The 19,462-nt window shown below is 47.4% G+C and overlaps 1 protein-coding gene across 7 annotated transcripts in view; it reads right to left on the bottom strand.

Annotated features, from left to right (window-relative positions):
- The window catches only part of Nrp2 (neuropilin 2), a 115,615-nt gene that overhangs the window by 43,233 nt on the left and 52,920 nt on the right, over positions 1–19,462 (bottom strand). For all 7 annotated transcript variants that reach the window (XM_021198435.2, XM_021198436.1, XM_021198430.2 and 4 more), the window contains exons 8-12: positions 13,379–13,523; positions 11,271–11,620; positions 9,292–9,436; positions 5,156–5,272; positions 2,407–2,547 (exon numbers count right to left, since the gene is read on the bottom strand). In XM_021198435.2, coding sequence (XP_021054094.1) covers positions 2,407–2,547; positions 5,156–5,272; positions 9,292–9,436; positions 11,271–11,620; positions 13,379–13,523 — 898 coding nt within the window. The remainder of the gene's footprint in view (positions 1–2,406; positions 2,548–5,155; positions 5,273–9,291; positions 9,437–11,270; positions 11,621–13,378; positions 13,524–19,462) is intronic.

The raw sequence follows: 19,462 nt of genomic DNA, 5'->3' as shown, positions 1-19,462 counted from the left end.
GACGATGGGGTTTTTTAATCATCTCAGGATAAAGGGTTCTGAGAAGAATATTATGATTTTGTGTCCCGGAGTCAGGTTGCAAGTGTCCCTTTCCCAAACTTGAGTGATTCCTCTGGAAAAGGAAAATAATTGTTTTCCTTCTCGGAGTCTTAAGGCAGGAACAAGGTTAAACCCAGCAGTTCCTTATGGCCCCTGATTAACTCTCTGTCCCCATCTATTCATCCAGAGGTTAGAATTCTGCCTGTTCTGAAAAGCATCCCCCACCCCAACCCCATGACTGCAGAGTGTGATGAATCAGCTGAAACAAAAGCAAAGGCTACCGTTTCCAATGTGTAGCAAGGGGGAAGGGAGTGAGCTTTCAGGTGAGGGTGGAAGGAGAGGGCAGCAGGCTAAGGCAGAGGGGAGGCAGACGAAGCTTTGGCAGAACTGCCACTAGCTAGTTCACTGGTGGCCTTATGGTCTAGGTAGGGCTAGCCTCAGACACCTTCGGAGGAAACCTGATTAGAAAGGACCCTGGGTAAGAGATGGTAAATCCTCTCACCCCACAGAGAGTCCACGTGCACAACCCTTTATTTAAAGTGCCTCAGCCAAACCAAGCCTTCTTTATCTCTCATGCAGACGAAATGTAAACACATACACACACATAGCCCATTCACCTTTCTTATATTCAGAGCAAGATGGGGGCTGGGAAAAACCACCAATTAATTGGACCCAGTCTCAAAGGAGAGGAAATGAAATGAAAAATCCAGGCTGGGTTATAAAAATAAGTATTTTTTTTCCCAACGTGCAGGAGGCTCGTTATATTAATTAAGCATTATTGCAGAGAGTGAGAGGAGGAGGGGCAGGACCTGGGACTAGGGTAAGTGCTCTCTCCTGTGCCTGAGGCGGTGGTGATCCTCAGATACAAATCTTTCTGAGCCAGCACTCAAATGCTGAAGAGATAAACACTTGAAATATGAAAATGTTTTTCTTCAGAGCAGATGCTGTGACCCTCTGGGAAAGCAAGTGTGGGCCGTGGCAGGAAAGTGGCCCCAAGTGTTCTTCTAGAGCTTATCCTCCCCCCCCCCCCAGTAATTCTAACTCCTGGGGACCAGAGGTGACACCATGGGCATATGGGGTGAGGGGAGCACTGAAGAAGTCAGTAAAAGGAAAGCCCCTCCCCTTTCATTTTCTAGCCTTCCCCCAGTATGCTCCATCACCATGGAGTCTGCTAAATTTCCAGAATTAACCCCCTTTTCTCTCAGTGGCTTATTAATGGGTATCTGAGGTGGTAGGAGGTGTATGGAAATTGGAAGCCAAAGAAAGTGTTTTTTAGACCAATGTGTACTGCCTTGTGAGGGCCACTTGTTAAATTTTCTGTAACTTCACAAGCCAGTTAAATATAATCATTGTTAAAAATTAAATCACACAAAGCTATATTAAATTATATTTTAAAAGGAAAATAATAAATACCCCCAACTCAACATTTCCTAATTATTTCAGTATACCTCACTCTGCAGGCGATTTACGTACCCTCTATCTGTACAATGGGAAAATATTCCCCCAGCCCTCCTTCTGCCTGTCTGCCTCAGCTCCACCTCCCAGTCTGAGGCTCGCTAAACTGTGGGGAGAGTATTTTTACCATTGAATGTGGCACACCTTGTCAAGCAAGTTTGGGACTTTGTTTCAATCCTTGGAAAGTCTATTGTTCAATATTTCCAGAAGGCAATTGTTAACACATGCGCAGTAGAACCAGCGGCTACCTTTCCTTTCTCCTTCACAGGGGCTCAAGGCAGTGCCTATCTTCAGTGTCAGGATGGGCTTCTGAGATCTGGCTCTTCCGGGCCAAAAGATGGTATCAAGATATGCCAAGGTCTGACAGCAAGTCTTTTACAGGCCAAGTATCTGGCTCTTTGCTAAGGCAACATACCCATCAGCATCGCGTCTATGGGATGTACAGATGTGATACCTTGTACACAGCAGCATTTCAGTTCTTTACCTTGACTGACTCCAAGAGAGGTGGTTCTCCCAGAACTAGAGTCAGAATCAAGGCCAGCAGTTTTCCCAGTGAACAGCTTTGGAAACAATACCTACCTTGATGTTGACAAGAAGCTATGTGACAGCAGCCAGTGGTGGCTAGTGAGACAGGAGGACACTAATGGACTCCTCCCATCTCCTAAGGCCCTCCCAGTGGCTTCTTCTGTCCCTCTTTTATCCTGGTTTCTCTTTCTCCCTAGGCACTCCAAGCTGTGCTGAGATTCTCAGTGGACTAGGTAGGAACCACTAACCAGCCAGTGTGTGTGCTGATGTCTGTGGTGGTTTGTGAAAGCCTTGTAGCGGGAAACTCTGAAGCTTACAAGGGGCTCGGGGCCCAAACATGCGCAAGCTGGCTTTGCATTCTTTCATAGGATGTCTCAACGGCCTTACCTGGAAACGTTCTGTCATTGGGGTTAGCGCTGCTGATCCAGGTGCTCCGAAGCCACTTGGCATGGTCGTACACCCAACCACAGGGCTCTTCAGGAAAATCAAAGTTGCAGTTGAATCCTGAAGGGAGTTGCAAATCTTTGTCTAAAAGGGAAAGAAAAGTAACTAAAAGTAACTAAATGAAACAGGACTGGAGAACAGAGGCAGGGCAGCAGGGCGCCGTTTCACTGGCTGGCAAGACCGGGAGTAGGAGGCAGAGAAAGAAGGGCTCCCCTTTGCTCTTGCATTTCAGACATCTTGGCGATGGCTGACTTTCGGGTCAGGCTTTGGTCTCATCCTTCCCAGGCATGAAAGCCAAGTCTGCCAATGGTTCCCATAGTAAGCAATTATAAATGAGGCCACCAAATGGCTTCAGGCTCTAATCAGCCTCCTCTTTTTACCTCAGAGAGCAGACAAATGTGAAAATTGCTGTTCCCTAAATGCCAGAGAAGAATGTCTCCTCAGTGCCTCAGTGGAAGGCTGGCTCCCTAAAAGGCTCATCTCATCTCCTGCCAGCCTGGCTCAGAAGTCCTGGGGCAGCCCATTAGCACCCAGAGAGACCTGAATGCCAGGGAACTTCTGGCTGATGCAAGGAAAGTGACCTCGGAAACAAGGCTGGCTTGTTTGCGATCCTTCACCTCTTTGTGGTGGGCAATCTGACATGTAACAAGTGAAGGTGCAGGTGCTGCCCTTGGAGTCGCCCGGCTCAGAGCTGAGTAAGATGGGTATTTCCATATGTTAGGTCTGGTGGCTCAGGCCTGCCATCCTACTTACTCTGGAGTGAGGAGCTCCTAAAGGGTGGGTTGGGATCCCAGGCGAGGTGAAGAACATGTTCTCCACAAATCTCTGAAAAGTGACCACATAATGGCTCACCCCATCTGCGTTGGGAGATTTACCTAACTGAACCAGAAGTGGAACCAAGTGGGTGTTTTTCTGGGGTTCCGCCCAGATCTAAAAACCCAGTATGACTTACTACTAATCTTGGAATTAAGTGGGGGGTGATGCAGAGGTGGGGAAAGAGAAAATGGGAAGTCAAACTTGGACACTTGCCAGCAACAGAGGAAAAGCCTTGGCAAACCTGGTAGCAGGGAGGAAGTGGGGCCCTTGGCCTTCTCACTTCCCTTCCCAAGTTCCCAGAGAGGAATCTCTACGGGGAAGGCTCAATTCTGGTTAAAATGTCTAAAGGCAACATCAGCTGGGTAGAAACAAATTGCCCACCATGGGGCGGAGGAAGCTTGGCTTCAGAGGAAAGGATTCTGCTGATCTCAGCAGCAGGATGTAGTTGCCACCAGACCCTACTTGTGTGCCCCCTTCCCCAAGAGGGAACATTCAGTGTTTGCCCACCCTTAGCCAAAGTCAGCTTGAGGGGAAAGGAAACACATGGAAGCCATCACAGATGCATCAACCTGTGGCTTGGGAAAGTCAGTCTTCAGCCCTCGCCATGCCTTTCTCTCCACAATGTCTGCGTGTCTATTTTTCCATTCGCAAATACAGAGTAATTCAATATACCATAATTCCCCTGTAATGTTTATACGCATACAGTATCTCAGGAGCCAAATTCCACAAAAAAGATCTTTGCCTAAAAAGAAGGGAGGGACCATCAAAGAAACCTCAAATCAAACAAACCACTGTAAACGGTAAAATTATATTGAAAATAAACTTCTGAAATTTTGCAGCAGAACCCTTAAATTTTCCTTTGGATTGCCGTTTAGACAGGCTCCCCATTCCCATGCCTCCCGACATGCTAACTCTGAATTTAAAGCTGTGCATTAACTCCCTGCATGTTTCATTTCCAGCTCTCTGTCTCAGACACGTCTTGGAAGATTCTCCACTTCTCATTATGAGACTAAAACAAGTTCATTAAAATGTCAAGATTTTGTATTCAACTAACCCTGACCAACAGTATCCCCTACCCGCACAACACACCAAGCACACACCCCAAAGCATGTGCATTAAATTATCATTGTTCTTTCCCAAAACTTCAGCATTAATGTTTGGCTCTCCTCCCATTCTTCCTAGTGGCGATCCCGACTATCCAGGCAGTTTCCCATGTTGCCTCCCGGCTGTGACCAGGCTCCGTGCGGGGTTTCAACAACTATTTACATCTTTGCATCCCTTCTCAAGCCTCCTTGCCAACCTTCTCTCCTTTTGTTTAATGAACATTTGATAATGATCAGTAATTTACTGTAAATTGAGGTCATCAAACTTAAAAGTCCGGCCCCAAACACCAGGTATAGCAAAAGTTGTGGCTTCTTAGCAATGTCCTAATACACGGGAAGCTGAACAGTAGGATCAAAAGGATAGGACCGCACATTTGGGATCTTTCCGTTACAGACCTTATCTAACTTGGATGTGTTTAGAAGATAAAATGAGGGGGATACAGATTTCCCACGTGAAGAGATGATCCAAAAACTAGGACCCCTTGGGGCTTGAAGGACTGGCTGTGGAGCCTCAGATCCTGCCTCTGCTGTGTGACCACTGCAGATGTGATGTGTAGTCTGCTAGAACCGTCCCTGCTATGCTTACAGTATCTGAGTATTTCTAGAAACCACTGCCTCGGGCCTCTGAGTATTTGTACCTCCCTGAATCCTTCTGTAAGTTCATGTGGACCTCCAAGCCAAGGAATCTGAAGTTCTTGCCTGACCCTGGGCCATCTGCCTGGTCCGTACCCACGCCACCCAAGATGAAATACGACGTTCATCCCAATCCTTACCATCCTCGAAGCTGCAGTTTTCCCCACACTCGGTGGCATCCTCATCCATGGGATATGGGGTGGTCGTCTCTTCACTCTTCACGGTGGGTCCCAGCGTCTCCACTGTGGGCTTTGAGTCTGCGTGAAGGTGAACAGAGAAAAGATAATTGCTGCAGCAGGCTGCACTGCCACCCAGCAGGGGACAATGCCAAAAACAACAAACAAACAAATCCCCCCTCTCCCCAGTCTTCTCTCTGGGTGTGGCCTTGTGAGGAGGAAAGGGAAGATGCGCACAGAGCTCACCCTGTGAGCTGTTGGTGGAGCAAGGATCTCTTGGTTGGATGATAATCCAGAACACTGGCAGAAGCTGCAAGAGGTATGGACATGAACCCCACACTGCAGGCTCTAAGGGCAGCACAAACGTAGCAACCATGGGGGGGGGCAGGCGATGTTGACCCCAGAGTGGAGCTGAACTGCATGTGGGTATTCTGTTCAGAGGCCAGTGTGTCAGGGCACACAATCAAAATGAATGTTGCCCACCAAAGCCACTAGAAACATCTTGATGCACCATGAAGCTGGTTTCTGTTACGTGGGGAACGGGGGGCCCCAGCGACCTGCCACTTCATGGCTGCTGGGGAGTCTTACTGGTCCTGCTTTCTCAAAACACACCCTTTCACCATGCCAGACAGGATTTATTTGGAATCAAAATGAACTCTCTAAAACAATCTGGTCCTCAGGGCCCACCTACGGATCAAATAATCAGAAGCACTCGTCACCAAAGCTGTATGTGAGACAGCAGCTTGAGAAGCCAAAGTCCAAACTGTGTTGGTGTTTCATGGACACGGACAGATGGGAACATGGATTTAAAGAGACTTTGACTAGGTGAAAGTAGTTTGGGCTAAACCTTCTGGCCAAGGTCTGATGAATTAAAACACCCACTGGATACAGCTACCGTTCTGAAGGGAAGCTGACTATAGCCAAAAGAGCCAGGCACGGTGGAGATAGTGGTGGTGGGCAAAGGCACCACCAAGGCACCATGACTTGGTTCAATTGACAAAGGTCCAGAGATCAGAAAGCCTACTCTGGCTAGTTCTTCCAAAAGCCCCTCCCCCAGCAAGGGAAGCCTAGCATTCCTTGGGAAAACTTTCTATGCTGGCAGTTCATAAGCAGTGTTAATAATAAGGAACACACAATAAACCTACCTAGCCTACGCTGTAGGCTGTCGGTTCCCACCTGGGCCAGGTAGGTGACTCACACATCCGTTCATTCACTTGTTTAGTTGCTCCCTGGGTCACTCACTCACCAACTATTCGGGGAATGAATGAGGTTGTGAGTCAGGACCTGGGTGGGGTGGGAAGGGTTCTGGAAAACTTTGTCTTACAGAGTGGAGAGTGTCTCCTAGAGGTGTCCTTCAACAAGATGCCTGGGACAAGCGAGGGCACCGTCCTTCTGTCTTTGTGCACGCTCTTTTGCACTGTTGCCTGCGATTAGGTGCTTTTGTGAGGCACCTTTCAGGACACTATTTAATAAAGCCAGGAGCTGAGGAAACGGGTAAATATGCTGAAAGGCTTTTTCACAGTCGACTTCCCACCTTTCTCCTATTAAACACTCCGCACATAACCTTTCGTGTTTCCCATTGCCGTGTCTGCCTTTTGCTTCAAAGTAAATAACAAATAACCTCGAAGCGTCCTAATTTGTGAGTTCAAATTTGTCACCGTGTCATCGAATCTCAAACTCAATTGTAAAGCAAACTATGGGCAGCAAGGCAAGAAGTAATCATTCGAACCCTAAACAAACTGGCTAATGGGTGAAGCAGGCCTGTTAAATTATTTAGCCGGACCGGTTCAGCCCAGACCTTTCATTTTTCTGTTATCCTTTTTGGGACAGGAAAAAAAAGAAAAAAGAAAGGAACAAGGGCGAGTTGCCCACGGAGATGGCGATTTTAAAAACTAGAAGAATGTGTGCCAAGGACCGGAAGTTTCAGGCAAAGCTGGGCAGTTGGTGGGAGTTGATGAAGTGAAACCCAGGGGCACATCGAGAGGGGCTGATCACGTGACAAGTGGGCAGGGTGTGGGAGGCAAGGCGAGGAAACAGGAGCCCGTCTCTGTGCCCACTGTTTGTACTGGGTGCTCCGAGGTAACCGTTCACCAAACAGCAGTGGTCCTCCAAAATTAAAACCAGATGTCAGAGACTTCAAAGACTGGGAGGCTGGGCAGAGGGAAACACACCCAGCTCTGATCTCCCAAGAGCAGGACTGGGCTTTGAAATGGGAAACCTGTCACTGTCACCCGGCAGTCTGGGGCAGGTTGGGGTTGGAGGGACAATGAGGGAAGAGGACATCAGCAACTGTCCTGCTGGTCACCAAGCAAGGCCAGCCTGGGAGAGGCACAGAAGGAAAAGGGGCCAGAGGGAAGTGTGACGTGTCTCTCAGCCCACTGGATGATCTTCCTGGGACTCAGTTTCCCAGACTGTGAAAGGGCAGTAGGCTTAGTTCTGTGGTTTGGTTTTGAACCATGTATCACACTCATCAGTAGGCTATGGAATCAATTTAATGGGTTATGATAGCTTAGTAAATGTCTGTGCTACAATCTTGCAGGATGCGCACAGGTCGAGAACTTTCTGGGGATCCCCTTCCTTCCCTTACATCTGTCTGTAACCTGCCTGCCAGCATTGGGCAACATCCTAAATACTGCCCACCGTTACTCCACGCCATTCTTGTAACAGCTGCAGAGCTTCGATGCCACCCCCACTTTCCAGGCAAAAGATGAAGTCATTTGTCCTAGGCTCTGCACCTAGTGGTGGCCAAGGAATAGCTTGAATGTAGCCATCATGCTGGAGCTCAAGAACTTTATATGTACACATGCGTATGCGTGTGTGTGTGTGTGTGTGTGTGTGTGTGTGCGTGCGTGTGTGTGTGTGCTTGCCAACGAAAGGAGCTGCAATGGCGATACCATTCAAGTTGCAGCACATGATCAAATGTGGAATCCACTAGCCTAGAAGTTTCTGGATCCTCTATAGTTCTAAACCCAGAGTCTAAGGTGGGTAAATGAAGCTAGTTTATGTCTGAGGTCGGTTTTTCGTACTGGCGAGGCACACAGTTGACACACATTCAGGCATTGGGGAACTCAGATTTACCCTTACAAGTGTGCATGGGGTGGGATGTGAGTCTCCCTCTTAGTGTAGGTTCCATGGCAGGTAGTGTCTTCACTCAAGCCTAGAAGTGAACCTGGGCCCCATTCCTGGCCAGCACGTCTGCCCAGGTTTCCTCTGTGCTCTGGTAGTCCCCGCCCCCCCATACCCAGGCAATACTTTTCTCCCTGGGAGCCCAAAGCACTTCTCTGACATGCCCTTATTAATCCTTCATGCCATCCCACCAGTGACAGGTATAGCAGACAGGAAAATGGGATTACCCGGGGGCCCTGGTGGGGAGGGGCAGGAGAGCGTAGCCTGCAGGCGACTCCTACTGGCACTGGGTGGAACCCTGAGCTTCAGGTGACTCTGAAAAGCTCCTTTTGGCGGACTGTGCCAGCTCTGAGGAAGAAGCAGGACCAGTGGCCAGAGGCTAGGTGGAGCCTGACTCAGAGGATCTGGTCTTTCCAGGAGGGACAGGGAGAATTCTCGGAGTCACTAGCCCCAGGCCTGTGGTACTTGATAGGTCAGGAAGGAGCAGGAGGACAGCTGCAGCCTGGGAAGATGGACCCCTGCACCACTGTCCCTTCTGAGCGAAGATGCCTTTTACAGCTGTAGCTTTGAAACGAAAATGCTGCCTCTGAGCTTCTGAACATCTGGAGGCCAGATTCAGACATAAACGGATTACTTTATTATCATGAGAGGGTTTTTCTTTCCTAAATCAACAGCCGCAGCCCCCTGGCCTGAAGAGCTGAGGTCTAATTGAATTTGGGTGGGTGGTGGGTGGTTATGATTTGTTTTTGAGAGACTCCTGTTGAAGAACTGAGGTGGTGATCCTTGACAAAGGACAAAATGCTTCCCTGGAGAGATTTCCCCAGCTCAGAGGAGGTCCAAGAATATAGCAGGGACAGGGCAGCAGGTACCCAGTGATGTCTAGCTTCACGAGGGCTGGCTGCTTCTGTCCCCCTCCTAGGATACCAAGATCACAAGATCAAATGAGAAAGACACGGAGAGGAATGCCCCCTTACCTGTCCAGTCACAGCCCAGGACCTCCAGCCTCATCCCGATGCCGGCTGGCGACCACCTCTCTGGGTACACCCGCATATACTGCGCTGGAACCGGATCGAACCTTCGGATGTCGGGGGTGTCATAGTGCATGTTCCCTTCGAACAGCTGCAGGGAGACGGGTTGGTTGTTCAGGCCCTGTGTGGGACTCCTCCCCACACCCCTCTCCCCAAGCACACCTAACCCAGGAGTCAGCTTCATGGTTGATGCATGGGGGCACTACCCTCTGTGAGCTTCATCTCAAGCCAAGGTCTTTGTTCATTTGGAAAGTCCATGAGGGACCGTGGGGTATGGAAATCAGGGAGCATTAGAGTGGCCATTGTCAGGGGAGGTCTAAGCTCCAAATGAGATTTAAGCTGACCTTGGCCAGAAAAGAAAATGGAAGACGGGGCTGGCTGTATCTACCATTCCAGAATCCTTGTTTTTACTTTTTTTTCAGTTTTTAAAGAAGTGTTCTCTTTTCCTAATGCTTTGGAAGTCTGTATGTAGAAGGATCCTGAATGGGGTGGGGTATGGTTGTTGGTATGCTTGCTTGCCTGCGTGGATGAATGACTTTCAGGTTACTCAATTCCCAGAAGCACAGGGACAAAAGGATCCCAATAGCCCACCGTTTCCAGTTTACTGACAGTCAGAGAGAAAAATGGCTACCCCTTCTTAAGGATAGTGGTGGCATCCTTTGGGTTACAAACTGTTGGTCTGAGATTGTCTTTTAGACCCTTGGCGATCAGCAGCAGTTCCACCAAAGGAAACCTCTCCTAGATCGCCAATGTGTAAAATGGCTGGCAGAAGTTGAAGCTGTGTGGGCGTCCCATCCAGAGGCACTGTGGGGTACCTCACACAGGGAGAGGACAGTGCTCGAGGTGGTTACGTTCAGGGATGCCTGGGCGTCGGCCAACTGTCGGTGCGCAGGATCCATAGTTTTAAAAGGAAGGGTGCTGCCTTAGACAGGGCGCGCTCTGAAACTGGCCAAGATCATTTCTTTCTTCAAGAGTCATGGCTAGCTGTCCCTAGGGGAATCTTTGGTTCCAGTTCCTGCACTACTCATCGAAGGTTCTGATTTTCAAACCCTAAGTCTTTCTGAGGCCCTGGAATCGTGATCTGGAAGTTAATTATCAGTGTAAAAAAACCTCCAACTTAGCCCTTGCCTGTGCATTCAGAACGCAAAACCTTGGCTATTTTAGGGAGGAGTCCTTTCTTGTTAAGAACCCTGCACATCTGCAGCCAAAGGACCAGCTAGCCTGGCCTACCAGGACATGGATCTGAAGAGGTAAGACGCATGGAGTCCTCTCCCATCTGGGCTCCTTCCATATAGAGTGAGGGTCAGCCTTCCCTTTCTCTCATGGCTGAGGATGAGCTATTCTGGCCTGAACTTCTATCCCAGCATAAGATTCTCTTTCTTCTTTCAAACTCAGTGTGAGAGGCAGGAAAAGATCTGAGCAATCAAGACTAAGAAAATACGAAGGAGCGTAACATTCAGAAAAACAGTTATTTTTGGAAGTAACACCCAGTTTCTATAGTTTGGCCTCCAACAACCATATCCCCTTGGGATGTCTGGCCTGTTTCAAGCAAACTTCATGCAGAAGAGGCTGTGAAAGTACCGAACTTCATTAGCAACCCATGTTAAGCACTGGTTAGGTATCTGGGTTTGAAGTCCTACTTTGGGTTTCTGAATCATGGCTTAAACACCGATATACAGTGTGACCCTGGATATGTCATGAGCCTCAGTTCTGTCATCTCTGAAACGTGAGTGACCAAAGAATAGCCTTTGTAGAAAGATTATGGGGAATTAAGAACGAATCTAACTTAAGCAACCAGGCCCTGTGCAACAGTGTGTCCTGGTTGATATTTGTTGTGCTGATGGGGTTTGATGGATAGCTACTAGATAAGAAATCAGCACCCCAACTCCCTGTACCCCCATTTAACCTCTCTGGAAATGACCTACCTTTGGCTGCTGAGTCCTGGGGTCCTGGATATATTCCCAGTCCTTGCCATTTAGGCTGTAGGAGACTTTGAACTTGCGTACAAACGCCCTGGCTTCCACGGCAGTGATGCTGTCTCCTCCACGGGCTCCCTGGATGATGACCCCTTTCACTGTCTTGGGTGTCCCCAGGTCCACCTGAAGCCATTCCTCACCTGGCTGGGCTTGAGGGTTCCGAGGAAACCAGCCAGAGCGGCTACTAACCAGGCGGGCAGAACTGGGGCTCCAGAGGTACTCTCGAGTGGAGGAGGCAGAGATCTGGGTATCAGCAATGAGGCCCGAGAGCATCCCCAGCATGTTGGAGCAGGGTGCATCTAGGAGAGACAAGGAGTATACTAGAAGTCGGGGCTGAGACCTAGTAATTGGAGTCTACCCACTAAGCAACTGTCAGGCCTTCGGGTCACATGCTTACTCATTTTATTTCACATTTTGAGGCAGTTCGAACTGTGGTTCAGAGCCTGAACTTGGACTCGGAATGCCCAGTTATATGTTCACTCTGCTGTTTACTTAGCTGTGCAGTTTTGGTTAAGTGATTTAATTGTTCCATGCATCGAACCCCCCCAAGTCTAAAGGAGTGCTCTGAGCGGGGCCTACCTGTTGTTCAGGCCTTAGAATAGAGCCTGGGACACCTAAGTACACAGTGGCTGTTAGCTATCTGAATGTGTGGCTCTGACCGGGGCTTCTGAGAATGTGTGTTGTTGGCACATTCATCCACAACACCAGATCCTCACTGACTCTCTCAAGGACAGCGGGAACGGTGGAAGATCATTTTGCCTGTTACAAGATGGGCTTGCGGTATCCTGGGTACAAGTCTTGGTTCTATCACCTTCTGGATGGATGACGATTAGGGGTAAGTTATTGCCTTTTATAGTCTAATGTCCTCAACAGAGTCCATCTTAGGCATTATGAAGAACAGGCAGCATCATGTACAGGAGAGAGTCATGGGAGACGCAGAGAAGGCACAGAGACAGCGTGCTTGAACCGGAAACCGTAAGCAGGGTCGTTCCATGGTGTGCTCTTAGGCAGAGATGGGGTGAGGAGAGGTAGGCAGGTGGGCAATGATGATGCTTCCATGTCAAGGAAGCAGCTTGCCTGTCTAGGTGGAGTTCAGAGTGGAGATGACTGACCTGTAAATATTCATACTATTTCTGGTCTAATCACCATGGCCATACAATTCTACCATTGTACCGGTCTCCCAAAGGCCTCAGCTTCTACTCTGGTGTTCTCCACTGTGCAGCCCTTGAGTCTTAGCCCATGCGAGAACCATTATTTTTTTCCGACATAGGCCTCATGCACTGTCTCTCCATTCTTTTGCTCCAGTGCCAATGAGCAAGCAGCCATCACTGCTGACTGTACTTTCTAACCACTCTTCAGCAGGTAACATCTGGTTTGTCTGCCATCTGACCTCAGTAACTCATCCTCACCCAAGTATTTCTTGACCTGCCGGGCTATGTCAAGTCTTCTGTAGAGCACTTCAGGGATCATGAGGCCCTTTCAGTTTCCAGATATTCTTCATAGCTTTCTGATTTATTGACCATCTTGCTTGCTATTAATTTATCCACCCAACTTGTCCATATGCCCATACTGGCCTGGGTCTGGTATTCTCCCATTGTGTCTATAGTGCCGCGTCTAGATCTTGGTTTGTATATGAGGCAGCAGAGGGCATTATTTGAAACTCAAGTTACCTAGGTTACCATGGCACCATCACTTACTGGGGACTCAGTTCTTTAACTCTTGGTTTTCTATTGTGCAAAGCAAGGACAATGACAACACCTATGTCACAGAGTCCAAACAAGAATAATAAAAGGTAGCACACTTATGGTGGACTGCAATCTGGTATCAAATAACTCAATAACTTTTAACCAGTAGAAATAAGCATGGGCTTAATAAGAACATATTGGATGAATGGATGGATAATACATGAACAGATTAAGTATGGTAGGACTCAAGCCTTTGAGCCACTCCTTTTAAGAGGGTCACATAAGCACAACCTTATAGATTCAGAAGGAGGGGAGAAGCCTAGGAAGCAATTGATTTCCATGTTTCACCAGAACCGCGGCTCCGAACCTCACCTGTGACCCGGCAGCCAAAGAGCTCTAGGCGCAGGGCAATGCCCAAATGCCACGTCTGCGGGCGGATCCTGATGAACCGAGTCAGCAGTGGCATGTGGAGCTTGTTTAGCACCACCTCGGTCGCGTCATTGTTCGCTTGGAATATCTGCAAAGCAAGACGCAAAGCGGTGTCACAGAAATTCTTGTTTACAAAGCCAACTCTTGAGCAGTCGCCGAGAGGGGCAGGAAGGCTCCGCATGCCTAAACATCACCAGTGGCTTTGCTGTGTTGGGTGTTTTAGAATCACTGTGGGAAAAAAAAATTAGTTTCTCATCCTGCTTTAACTGGAAAACAAAGGACGAACTTTGCAAAAAAGTTTTGGAAGGAAGGAAGGGTTATTTTGCTGCTGGACTGAGAGCAAATAGAGGAAGGGGATTTGAAAAAGAAAACACTTCAGAAGCTAATGAAGAGAAGGGAAAAAGCACAGTCGTTATGAAGGAGGTAGTCATGTCATCTGTCAGGGCCAGCAGACCTCACACACTAGCTTGAACTTGACACGCCCTCTTCCTCCTGTGGCAGGCACACGGGGCTACTTACAGGCGGTTTTTAGCTGCACTGCCCTTCACTGGTGTTTTTGTTAGTTCCTTAGACACTTCCCCATTCTGAGTGAGCGAGCGGGTAAAAGGTGCCTTCTACCCCGCACCTCCTGTCAGTCGACACTTTCCTTGGTTCTTTGTGCTCTTTACTGTAGGGTCAGGGTTGTAGACAGCCTCTTAAGAGTCGTGCTCCAACTTCCTCCTTCTGTAGCCCCCAGCCTGTAATGAAATCCATCCCTGTCCCCAGCTGACCAGGGCCTCTCTTATGGGAGGAAAGGCTTTTTGGAGTAGCTTCTGACCTAACATGGTAGGCACAAGCCCTGGCTTACCAGATGGCCCAAATCAATAACTGCCATATGGACCTCATGTATCTGTATGTTCTTCATTAAAAATAAGTAACTAGAGCAAGAATATGTGAGTTTAGTTTCCCTGGATAAGGGTGGATGGGAAAAAACCAAGCAGCCGACAGTCATTTCTAAATCTTGTCTGTCATACATCTAACAACCACAGGACCTTGTGAATTTACGCACGGCCAATCTTCTTGGATCAGCATTTTCTCCTGCTGTGTTTAGGCCACAGACAGGTTGGGGCAAAGAGAGACGGAAAACTAGATCTGAACATCTATGAAGCCGGACACTTTCAGCACAATGACTGGGTATCACACTTACAAGGGAACTGCTGTATGGATCTGTGACATTGCAATCTATGGGTCCTTGATTAACCCTTAGCTCAGCATGCCAGCTGATGGCTAGGAGTCGTGATGCCCACGAATGCCATCATGGTTTGAACAGAAGTGAAGTCACAGACTAGTGATGTGACCCCACGGTGAGTTTACAATCCCACTATAGAGTGGTTTTGGGAAGCAGCAGAGTACCATGCAAGCTCATAGGCAATCAGTGATGGGCTCTGTAAACTGCGAACCCTACCATTTGGCAACCCTGATCCCTCCACATGTTCTATTTGCTAAGGTCAAAAGATGGAGACAGTTAAGAACCCCCCACAGATGGTAGGAGTCTTTATACCCTCCATAACCAAATGAAGTTAGGTAAGCAGCTTGCTCTACACAGAAAAAAAAAATACAAAAACAAAATGAAGCAATAACAACAACGAAATGGGTGTCTTCAGTCCATTGTGCTAAAACCCCAAGATGAAACCACCAATCTTCGAGAATCCTGCTCAACCCCCCTGCTCGCTATTCCCTCTTCTCCCTAGGCAGCTCTCCTATGCTGGATCCTAAGGCAACTGATGTCCCCTCTGCAGCTTTTCTAACAGGGAGAAGGACCCACTCCTCTTGCCCAGGCTTGATCCAGCTGCTGCCCCTACTGTGACTGCAGACAGGGAGTGAAAGGACTAGGCTAAGAAGAGGCAGGACCTGGCAGAAGGCCTGTGGGGAGAGCCACCTGACCCTTTCAGATCCTCATCACTGTGTGGAGCATCAGATCCAGGAAAGACCTGACCTTGTTATGCATATTTCTTCCTTCATGTTGACAATGATTCTGTCACACTGAAGAAAGAAAGGGCTGGAGGAACTGAGTCCAATTCAAAGAGATGACTCAGTTCTTCTAGAGTTTAGCATGCAACAGAGACGTTTTTTGTTTTGTTTTGTTTTGGCAAGGGAGCAGCAAATGAAATGCTTTGCTGACTTTAGACGGGTGCTGTGAGCAGTGGGGGCCACCTCTGGATGTTCCCCATGGATGGTGATGGTGACTGTGTGTGACTTTCATCAGGAGATACTAAGCAGTTCCTATTGGAGGTGGCTTTGGTTGGCACATACATATGTAACTGGAGAGCTGAAAGGATTTGAACTTTCACACAGCTGCTAATTCACAACCCACACACCATGCTGGTACCATTTAGAAACACAGCATCTCCTATGCATTTTTAATATCCAATTTTATCTTATCTGAACCCCCTGATTTCTCAGCCTTGGCATAAAATTCCAGGAAACCTATTTTTGTTTTGTTTTGTTTTCTCCTTGTCCTTTCGCCTTTTCTGTACAGGGTCTTACTTTGTAGCTCAAGTTGGCCCAGAAGACATTGATGTAGTTTAGTCAAGTTTAAACTTGAGATCCTTCTGTCTTAGCTTCTAGAGTGCTGGGATTGCAGGCACATACCTCTCTGTGCCTAACTCTCCGCCCTCCCTTACTAGAAACATGAGTGAATAGCTGGGGTATCCTAAGAAGTGGGCAGTGTAGGCAGAAATGTGCTGCACGCGGGCCCTGGAGTACACACACTCAGATGCACCTGCCAAGAGAGGTTGATCTCCCCATGAGTGCATGTGACTATGAGCTTTGGATGAAGGCCCTCAAACTCCGCCTCTTGGAGATTCAGTCAGGATGAGAGACAAGCACATGACTGACCTGTGTGTCTCACATGGAGTTCTAGTCTGCTGTTCAATTTTGCTCATCCTTTCCCAATCTCTGGAAGCAAACAATGCCCCCTTGAATTTGGGTTCCAATGATTCTTCACATTTTCAAGTTTAGTTTCTTCCTGCTTGCTTTTTTTGCCCTTTGACCTTGCATCTCTGCCCCGACTCTAGACTCGCTGTAGGGGAAGCATCATCTTTCTGAAAAATCTCTGTACACCTTTCACTCCGACTGTGGCAGACAGAGTAAAACAAACCCTGTCACGTAATCAGGAGCCTGGAGCCAGGCTCGGCTGCTAATTAGCTCATAAGGTAGGCAAATATCTCTGTCTCCCATGGGGCCACAATGTCCTTCCCTGTTAAGTGGGGGCTCTGTATGAGTTGATTTGCTAGGCCCTGGCTGGCCAGCAGACGCTAAGCCTTTCTCTACAAGAGTCTTCACTGTTTGAACTCCTCTCAGAACATCCACTTTGTAAAAGGGCACTTGAATGACCCATTGTTCCTAACAACCTAAGTGCTTTTGTGGGCAGTTGCCTTGGATATTTAATTCAATCCAAATAGTGCCCAGAACATATGGTGAATACTCCATTCACGGGCGGGATATACCTTGTTGATGTGTTGGTTCAATAACAGTTCAAATTATTAATAACCAAGAGTAATGAATAACAACGCCCTAGTCCTTATGCACCGCCTTTGGCCCAAAGATATCAAAGTACAATTTATGAAAATCCATTTTTAATGAAATATTAAGCAGTTTCTATTTCTCCTGACCCAATGGATTTACAAGGTCTCTATTTTTCTCCCTGCATTCCCCCCTATTTATAGCTAGTAAATGCTATCATATATTATACATCTTTATGACTTTCGCAATGCTTCTGTGGTTTTAGAATCACCCGTCATACGTTTTTCTGATCAAATTCCCTAAGATGGATTCTTGGCTTCCAGTCTAGGCATTGGAAAGTAAGGGGCGGTGTGCCTGGGAAGTGGTGCCAGCAAATTGGTTTTATTCCCTGTTCTCTGCCGACTCACTAAATCACAATAGGCAGATCAATAACCTTAGATACTTTAATTTCTCCTTTAGGAAGGTAAAGTCATTAGATGCTTGCAGGTAGATACTATAACCTACCAGCCCTGGTGACCTTCTCCAGTGCCTGCACAATGCCCAGGTCAAATGTTGGAGCCGGCACTAAGTCACAAATGGTAAACGGGCCTTTGGACAATTGGGAAGAGTTCAAGTTTAAGAGACCACTCACTCCTAGTTCCTGCTTGTGCTCAAACACTGTCAAGCCAGACCTTGGATGTTAGAAATGGTATAGACTGCTCATGTACTTTATACTCAGATAGGAACATTCAAGCACAATGATAGAATTTTAACAGCTGTTTGAAAAGCTACAAGGTGAAGGGGATATACATTTTATTCATTTTAAAAGAAAAAAAAGACTACTAGAGTTACTTTACCACCCAAAGGACACCCAGGAGCATGTTCAAGCTGACTCTGCCTTTCTGGAGGTTGATAACTCAATACATGTATGTGTATTGTTTTGATTTGTTTTGGTTCTTAAAGGAGCTATGTTGAATAAAGAGCTTTCTTGAAGTGCATCTGTGCAAACCAAGTCCAAAAAACCAGTTCAGGGCACAGAGTGGCTTGGTAATCCATTTGGTGCCTCCCTGAATACTGAACTGAATCCAACATTTTCAGATTGATTCTTGAGGCCTCTGCTTTATTTTCAGTGGGAGAGAAGCTGAAGCCCGGCAGCACGGAATGGATTTCTGATGTGCACCTCTGGGGAAAGGGGAAGTACCTGCCAAGTAAATCAGTGGCTAGTCACCCAACACCCCCAGGAAAAGAGTCCACACAGATTCACTGGGCTCATGATCTCCAGGCTTGGATTTTATGAACAATATAATATAATGCAGAAGAAAAAAAACCACTTCTTATATACAAAAAAACAAAAACAAAAACAAAAAAAAAACCCCAAACAAACAAAAACAAAAAACAACAATCCATCCTTATAGCAAGACAGGATCACTGATGATTTTTAAGCCTTCCTTTCCCTGTTTCTTGCCCATTTCTAGCCGTAGCTATGTCACTTTCGCTGGACTTCTTTTTTAAAAGTACGGGCAAGAGCTTTGCAGCCTACTCTAAGACCCTATCCTACACACTATTCATCTCTGCTGCAGCATCCATATGTCTGGGATGGTATAGATGCCATGGGTCATCTTGCCTGCCTAAAGGGTGAAGGAGAAGATTCTGGAAAAGGCTGTTGAGCACCTGAGAGCAGGGACACCATTCAGGTCTAATAGCTGTGTAAGCTTCCTAAATGAGGATGCCCACTGGTGGGCAAGCTTCTCTCCCTGGGAACATGGTGCCCAGCGTGAGAAGAGCTTCCATATTCTACCTGTCTCTTCCCTACATAAGGCCCAGCCTGCTGTTTACTTCTGTGTGGCTGTAAGCACCTGAACTCTCTCAGCTTCCAGGACTGCAAAGAAAGCAGAAGCAATTCTCAAAGATGATTCTATGCTCAAGCCCTGAGATGGAATTTATGCAGAGGATTTCTTTTTTTCAAAATTATTTCTCCCCGCTAATAAATGTTTCACTGCATCCAAAGCTGTCTGTGTCAGTGTGTGTGGTGCAGGTACCAGAGGGGAGCAGGGCAGGCAGAAGAGGAAGGTGGGGGAAACTGGGAAGCCACAGTCACTTCGAACGGCAGTAACTTATGCTGAGGTGGGAACAGGAGCACCCCCTACCCCCTCTTGTGTTGTCTCACGTTTTCTTTCTAAACCAGCCATCACATCTGCCCATAAAAAAATAAATGGTTAATCAATGAATGGCATCCCATTTAATTAATTTGCTGTACCAAACAGGCACGGTGGAGGGAGGGAGGGACCATGGCACTAGGGGGGAAATGATGCTGAGGGAATGGGCTTTGTTGTTTCCCGTCCTGTTTGTAAATCATAGTCTTAATGTTTCTGTCCCTTAGAAATTTTCCCTTAAAGACCATAACAAAAATTTTAAAGCAAGCTGCCTTCGTTCTACTGAATGTGGGAATTTAGTGAGATACAGTCAAAAGGGATGTGTTTGTGTGTGTGTGTGTGTTTGCAGACCTGTCTGTCTATGTATGTATGTATGTATATATGTATGTAT

The sequence above is a fragment of the Mus pahari genome, chromosome 5, assembly GCF_900095145.1.
Source record: "Mus pahari chromosome 5, PAHARI_EIJ_v1.1, whole genome shotgun sequence".
Classification (NCBI taxonomy): Eukaryota; Metazoa; Chordata; class Mammalia; order Rodentia; family Muridae; genus Mus; species Mus pahari.
This window is presented reverse-complemented; position numbering and strand designations above follow the sequence as displayed.